The sequence below is a fragment of the Onychostruthus taczanowskii genome, unplaced genomic scaffold (assembly GCF_017590055.1).
Source record: "Onychostruthus taczanowskii isolate IOZ18803 unplaced genomic scaffold, ASM1759005v1 scaffold18, whole genome shotgun sequence".
In the NCBI taxonomy this organism is placed as follows: Eukaryota; Metazoa; Chordata; class Aves; order Passeriformes; family Passeridae; genus Onychostruthus; species Onychostruthus taczanowskii.
This window is the reverse complement of record NW_024499017.1, coordinates 6,418,677-6,425,713: the sequence shown is the minus strand read 5'-3', so window position 1 is coordinate 6,425,713 and position 7,037 is coordinate 6,418,677. Positions and strand designations below refer to the sequence as shown.

At 55.2% G+C, this 7,037-nt stretch overlaps 1 protein-coding gene across 1 annotated transcript; it reads right to left on the bottom strand.

Moving 5' to 3' along the window:
- Positions 1-58: 58 nt before the first annotated feature.
- MLKL (mixed lineage kinase domain like pseudokinase) lies at positions 59-6,453 on the bottom strand. The gene is made up of 11 exons (XM_041400773.1): positions 6,339-6,453; positions 5,132-5,691; positions 4,828-4,941; positions 4,551-4,725; positions 4,352-4,449; positions 4,118-4,253; positions 3,492-3,576; positions 2,946-3,094; positions 2,699-2,748; positions 2,098-2,238; positions 59-1,049 (listed from the first exon to the last, which is right to left on the bottom strand). Exons 2-11 carry the CDS (start codon positions 5,586-5,588, stop codon positions 997-999), a joined length of 1,458 nt encoding a protein of 485 aa, XP_041256707.1. The 5' UTR covers positions 5,589-5,691; positions 6,339-6,453; the 3' UTR covers positions 59-996.
- Between the last annotated feature and the right edge of the window lie 584 nt (positions 6,454-7,037).

The following is a 7,037-nucleotide window of genomic DNA, read 5'->3' as shown; positions in this document are numbered from 1 at the left end:
GCCCCACCCCCGCCGCCCTATTGGATGGCTGTGACCCCCGCGCCGGTCGCCATTGGGCGAGTCGGTGCCGTTTCCGCCTTCTCATTGGCCAATCGCTCTGTCCGTCTGTTCAACGGAACTGGGAGTGACGGGAAGAGAGGCAGGGAGGTGCTGCGTGCTCTGATTGGTCAAAGCGCCGCAGTGAAAGCTGGCTGATTGGGCAGCGACTGCATAGAGGGCGGGGCAAGAGCAGGGGAGCGAGTTTTCATTGGCGGAGACGCCGCGTGGCGAAAAGAGCGGGAACACAAGTTCATTCAAACCGGGGGAGCCGGGGGGGATCCCGGGGGAACCCCGAGGTGAGCCGAGCGGAACCGCGAAGGATTTGGGGGAAGCGGGGAGCCCGGGGAAGGCGGAGGTGGCCCCAGGGTAGCCCGTGGGCAGCGGCGGGGCCGAGGAGAAGCGCAGGGTGGGTCAGGTTGGAGGGGAGCACGGTGAGTCCTGTGATCCCAGCTCCCTGCTCAGGCAGGATTGTCCTAGAGCGCTTTCACAGGATTGCGTCCAGGTGTTTCTGGAGTATCCCCGGTGAGGAGAACTCCACAGCGTCTCTGGGCAGCGTTCCAGTGTGTGATCACCCACACAGGAAAGGAGTTCTTCCTCCTATTGCAGTGCAAGCTCCGGTGTATCATTTTCTGCCCTCGGCTCGTGTCCTGCTGCCGGCACCCCCGGCAGAGCCCGGTCCCTCCTCTGCAGCCTCTCTTCCAACGGGACAGCGCCGTCTCTTCTCGGGGCTGAACAGGCTCAAGCCCTCAGTCATTTCTCGTGAAAGAAGCCGTGTTCCATCCCTCTGCTCCCCCAAGGCTTCTTGACAGCCTCTCTTGAGTCAGCTCCCTCCCACGGCCCGAGGGTGTGGCACACAGGAACGGGCACAGGGGCACCGAGCCATCAGTCCCTGCCAGGGGGAACAGGCCGAGGGCACCTGGGCTCGCTGCCCCTGCTCACCCGGCCCCTCTTCCACAGTTAACTTCCATGGTTTCTGCTTTTCTCCAGGTCAGCCAGCGAGTCCACAATCTCTGCAAAACACAAGGATGGCGTCAGCCAACACTGAGGACTTGTTTGGATTCTTTTAACAGAGGAGGAGATGGCTTTCCCTCCCTGATGAGGGCTGGGACGTGGAGTCACCCTCAGGGATCAGCAGGGGACAGGCCTGAGCACACAGCCCAGCCCAAACTGAAGTAGCCGAGATTGTGGAAACTCCCTTGTGAACAGCTGCAATAAACTGCCTTCAGCTCAGCAGCACACAGTGCTAGGTGTTGGATTAGGGTCATATTAGGGTAATAAACCATCCTGTTTCCTCAGAGTGACTTTGTCAACATCTCTAATGACATTTGGGCGTTTTCTCTTCAGCCAGGGCTATTCCCTGTGCCAGGGAGGTGCTGGTGGGAAATGGAAGCTCAGAGATGTGACACTCAGTGGTTTCTTGGGCACATTTCCCACATCTCTTGTATGGATCTGCTCCTGTAGGATGGAGGGGATGAAATTGAAGGAAGTTTTCTCCCCTTAGACAGATGAACCAAGGGGAGGGTATGACCTCTGTGACTTCCAACACACCAGAAATGTTCCTCTATAATTTCCTGATGTTGCTGTTGTATCTCCTGATGGAGCCCAGCTGCTCGTCTGGTCAGACACAAACCAGCTTCAGAGACAGGGAAAACTTCCCTGTCATAGAGCAATGCCCAAAACTGCAATTTGCTGCTTAAAGCCCAAGGCAGGAAATGTTCCTGCAGAGTGTTGTGGCTGCTCCTCCAGCCTATGGGATCTGCAGGACCTGAGCAGGGATTAACTCACAGACCCCTGCTTCCTGCCTCTGCTTTCTGATAGAAAAAGCTACTTTTGTGTGACACCAAATAAACAAACAGCCTGGTGATTATTGTCAAGGCATGGGTAAATAAATGTTAATGTGTGAGGTCTGGAACTGGGGGACTTGTTAGCATAAAAAGGAAGGTCAAGGCAGGATCCCAAAACACAAAGCCAGGCAAATTCTTATGGGAAATAAGGGGCAAACTGCCTGCTGATGGAAGGATGCAAAGGGCCTGTGGAGCAGGTGCCTGGGACACTTACCCTCGGCAGAAGGGCGCTGGGAAGGGTCAAAGGCCTGGCACTGTTCAATGATTTTCCTCAGATCTTCAGGACAGTCTTCCCCAAGAGGGTCCCAGTGATGGTGATTGCAGATTTGCTCCACGATCTCCTCAGGAGTGCAGCCTGGACAGCAAGTGCAAACAGGAGAGTCAGCACGGAGCTCTGCTGCCACAGGAGGGTGCTGGGGAGGAAACCCTGCACAAAGCCATGCCAAGAGCCTGCCTGCAGCCTTTGGCAGGGAGAAGCCAGCAGGGAAGTGACCCAAACTCCATTTGTACCCAAATGTATTTGGCATGACACTGTTCGGCTTCAGCAGAGCAAGATGTGTTAATGCTTAAATGCCCATGACCATGCGATAGAAACAAAAATTATTTGCATGTTTGTGGTTTAAGCAGGTTGCTTTACTGCAAGCTGTATTTTATTGGAGTTTCAGCAGAAGTTATGAAGCTGTCAGGCTCACCAGGCACTGCCACTGGCACCTGCCTGGGATGCTCAGGGAAGGAGCAGGGAGCATCCAGTGCCAGACAGGAGCCACACTGTGCTGTGTGGCTTTTATGCAGGGAACCAGATACTTGTGTCTCACCTTCAAATGGGATTTTGGAGGTTGCAATCTCTGCCAGAACGATCCCAAAGCTGGAAGGAGACAAGCAAGAGTCTCAGTATTCATTGCACATGTATTCCTCCCTCCTAGTGGAGAGGACTGTTGGGCTGTGCCAACTGGAAGCATCTGCTGGTGTGTCCAATTAAACCTGGCCTCCTTCCATAGCTCAGCAGCTACTCTGCCAGACACCTGCCTGCTCACAGGCATCTCCTGGGAGGGACAGACACACCTGTATATTTCACAGGGCCTCTTGTAAGGGTAGTTGATGTCTTTCAGGTTCTCTGGAGCGATGTAGGCCAACATAGAGACTTGTTTCCAGTCCTTCTTGGCTTTCCTCTTGATGGATGATTCTGTTTCACACAGCTCAAATCCTGACAGCTGGTTGAGAGAATGAGAGAGAGAAAAGAAGTGAAAACCTGTGGTGCAGCTAGGAACTGCCCCAAGATGGAGAAAACACAGTGAGATGCCCTGGGCAGCAAAGGCTGGTGTGCAGCAGTGTGTGCTGCCCAGCACGAGTCTCTTCCTGCAAGCAAAACCAGAGGTGAAGGCAGGTGATTTGCCCCAGCTTCAGCTCATCCCAGGCTGGATGCTGTAGGAGCACTCACTTTGCTGATGATAACACCAAACTAGGGAGGTTTAAGTGCCTGAAGTCATAGAGGAGATGCCACTACTCCATTTTATCCTGGACCATCACAATTCCCTTCAGTGTTGGTGCAGGGAGACATCCACAAAACTACTTAAAACTCCCAAAAGCATCTCCAAATGTGGTGCTTACCTTCACACAGTAATCCCCAGCCACCAGGAACTTGCTGCTGCAGATGCAGCCGTGGAGTCGGGACTTCTCCCCTGTCTGGTGCAACCTGCAGATGGATGGAACCCAGGGCAACACGTGAGGATGATGATGATGATGATGATGATGGACTGACCCATCCCCCCTCGGTGCTTCCTCCTGCCATGGAGGGAATGATTGACATGCAACCAGAGGAGCCAGCAGCTCTCTGCCTGTCTTGGTGCATCAAGCCTGCCAAGCCAACCTTTCCAGCAGGCTGGAAGTGCTGCTGTGGGCAAAGCAACAATCCTTGTGGATGAGCAGGACCTGTAAGAACTGCCAGGTGCAGGGTACTTCCAAATCTGCCCTGGGGATCTAGGGAAGGGGATTTCCCCCTTCCAGGCCTTTGCAAGCTTGAAGCCAGAGGCAGGGGACAGTGACCAGGGTAGGCAGGAGCTACTGCATCCAAATCCACCACCTACTCCTACACCAGCTTCCAACCCAGTGTCCAAGGTGGGTCACTGGGAATCAGTGCCTAACAAGACACCACAGCATGCCCTGAGATACCAGGAAGCTGCACTCAGCTTTTGGATGATAGGTGAAGTTGCTCACTGATTTACACAGGTGCTCACCTGTAGAGGCCTCTGGCAGCTCCCAGGGCCATCCGGATGCGGATATCCCAGGAAAGATGCTGCTGCTTGCTCAGCACGTCCTGCAGCGTCCCGTGCTTACAGTACTCCATGACGATGGAGAAGCAGGGGCTCCCATCTGCAAGGCAAAATCATCCTGCCTTGTGCCACCTCTTGGGAGGGGAGCACAACAAGGCACTGGGGAGGAAAAGGGTGACATTAATGTGGCACCCCTACCGTTCTCCTCAATGCAGATCCCGTACATGCGGAGGATGTTTGGAGACTCAAACTTCTTCAGGGTCTGAATCTCCTTCTCAAAGATGTCTCTCACCTTGCTGTGGAAATGGACAGCGTGGTGAGATCCCTGGAACAAGGCATGGCGTGGTGCTGTGCCACCCTCCTGGGGCCACACTCATTCCTACCCAGGACAACTCACACTGCGTCAGTGGTCAGAGGCCTCTTGAAGGTTTTGATGGCAACAGGGTACTTGAGGTACTCGCCCTGGTAGAGGTCGTAGCTCTCTGTGTCCTGCAGGTGCCTGTGGAAAGTGAGGTGGTCTCGCTTGATCTCAGTGATGTCTTCTCTTTTACCAACGTTGACCTTCTTCAAGCCTGCTCCCGCCATGTGCCAGAAGGGAACAAGGGACACATTAGGCAGGGCTTGGGGGGAAGGGATGCAGTGCACAGGGTGCAGGTGGTGTGACATTGGCTTACGCTCCATCTCACGAATGACTTTGTTCAGCTCGCTTTTCATCCAGTCCATCTTGCTCTCCATACACTCCCTGTCGATGTAGATCTCCTCAAGAGCATCTTTGGGCTCCTCAGTACCTAGGGACAGAAACAAGCAGAGGTTGGGCCACTGGATGAACAAGCATGACCGTGTGGTTTGGTTTTTTTCATGGTTTAAATGTCCCTTTTGCTCTTCATAGCCGTGGCCATCAAGCCAGGACTAGGTAACAGCTGGAGAGAGGGGCCAACCACGAGTCGCAGGGAAGGGGGCTTCGCTAAATGCACTCACTTGCAATCACCTGGTCCAAGAAAGCTCTGTCATCCCTCAGGTCCTCAGCATCCTGCCTGCGACACGTCTTTGACTGGAAAGCTTCCAGGAAAGCCTGCTTCTGCTCTGCCTGCAGCAGGAGCGAGAGCCCCTGGGCAATGTCCTCCAGGCTTTCATTCACCCAGACAAACTCCTCACCAGTACTTCGGGCTCGCAGGAACTTCTGGATCCAGCTGGTCTGGCTGTATTTCATCACCAGTTTCTGGGCTTCCTCCAGTGCCTGGAGCAGCTTTTTCATCAGTTCCTCTTCGTGGTGGGAGATGTGCTGTCGTGGCTGAGCCCTAAGGATCCTCACGGGCTCCAGCAGAATCTGGATGCGCTCCACGAGGCGCTGGCACTGGTGCTTACAGCACTTCACCTGCTCGAATTGGGCATGGATGGCCTGGGCCACAGAGAGGACTCTCTCCACGATGTCCATGCTTGCAGCAAAGGGCTTGGCCACGGGGGGTGTGGGCTGGCGGTGTCTGGTGCAGGTGAGCTCAGGTGCTGCTCAGAGATCAGCCAGATGCAGCTCTTCCACCCTGTGGAACACCCTGATATGGCACACATCCTCCCAGCCCCTCACCTCTCCAGCTGCTTTGCTTTCCCTGCTTTGCCTGCCACTGCAGCTGCTCCTGCAGATTGCAGCAGGCACACGCAGAGACATCGGTAGCAGCGGTAGTGGCACATCTTTCTCTGCAGTAGCAAGAGATGTTTTGGCTTGATTTATGTACATTAATTTAGTGTGAGCCATCCCAGAGAGCTTCCACCCAGAGGAGCAGGGACACCAGTGGCCCAAGGAGCATCCCCTGGGCAGCATTCCTGGCTCCAGCCCCGCATCACCCTGGGTTCCTGCCTGCAGAGCCCATCTCTTTGGCTGTAAAGATCTATTTTCAGTTCTACCCAATGTCTCTCTCTGTGGTCACCCATCTAATAAAGGCTTGCACATCTTCACAGCCCCAGCATCCCCAGCTTCTCCCCATTTTCTCCCCATGGCTCTGTCCTGCCCACTTAAGATTTTGGTTTTAAATCAAGCTCTTTCTGTGCGCTCAGCATCCCCACAAGGATGGTGCCTGCTCCCCAGCCCACATGCAGGTAGCAAGGACAGAAAGCCACCCTTGTTGCAGGGAAATTAGCAGCAGCCCCTCTGATGCAGCCAAGACTGGCTGGAAACGAGATGGAAACGCACCCAGAATCCAGTGCCGCCACCGTCCCGTCCTCTTCAGGCTCTCTCCAGCACGGCCCCAAGGAAGGATCTCTTGTTCTCCCCAGCAGAAAGGTCTGTCAGCTGCTGCTGCTTGCCGGGCTCGGCTGCCCGCGCAGACTGGAGGGGCACGGCAGGACGGGCGCGGGTTTAAAGGGTGTCACAGCGGAAGGGACGTTGTGCAACCCAGCTTCCCACGCCAGCACAGCTCCCAGTTCCCAGAAAGCTGCTCGGGGTATTCCCAAGGCCTGTATGCCCCTGTGCTGCGTTTTGCCTGATGGAAGAAGGAATTGCCCACAGGAAGTGCAGTGGGAAAAAGGGGATGGGGAAGTTGAGCGTGCCTGTATTGATGCTTCTGCTATTTTGAGCAGCACAACCCGTTCTGCTGTGCTGGCAGCTGTGGGAAGGTTTGCCCAGGGCACTGGAACACCCACAGCGAGGGCTCTGTGCCCTGCTGAACTTCCTGCATGTGCAGTGAGACCCTCCGGAGCACAGCCCTGCTCCTCACCCCATCCCCGAGCCCCAAAGAGGTGGGCTGTGGGCACCAGTGCTGGAAGCGGGGCTTGACCTCTGCTGGGAGGGCAGGAAGTTTTACAGATGGCTTCGTCAGAGGGCCAGGCTGATTTTGGGAAGCTCTGGGGTGCATGCGACGCTATTGCCCAACTTCAGAGAAGTGAGTGGCAG

What these genes read in the sequence shown, in the direction of transcription:
- MLKL (XM_041400773.1), bottom strand. Translation starts at nt 5,588, where the DNA reads ATGGACATCGTGGAGAGAGTCCTCTCTGTGGCCCAGGCCATCCATGCC. An exon ending in CTTGGACCAGGTGATTGCAA is followed by an intron (nt 4,942 to 5,131) that starts GTGAGTGCATTT and finishes TTCTGTCCCTAG; the next exon opens with GTACTGAGGAGCCCAAAGAT. An exon ending in AGTCATTCGTGAGATGGAGC is followed by an intron (nt 4,726 to 4,827) that starts GTAAGCCAATGT and finishes TGGCGGGAGCAG; the next exon opens with GCTTGAAGAAGGTCAACGTT.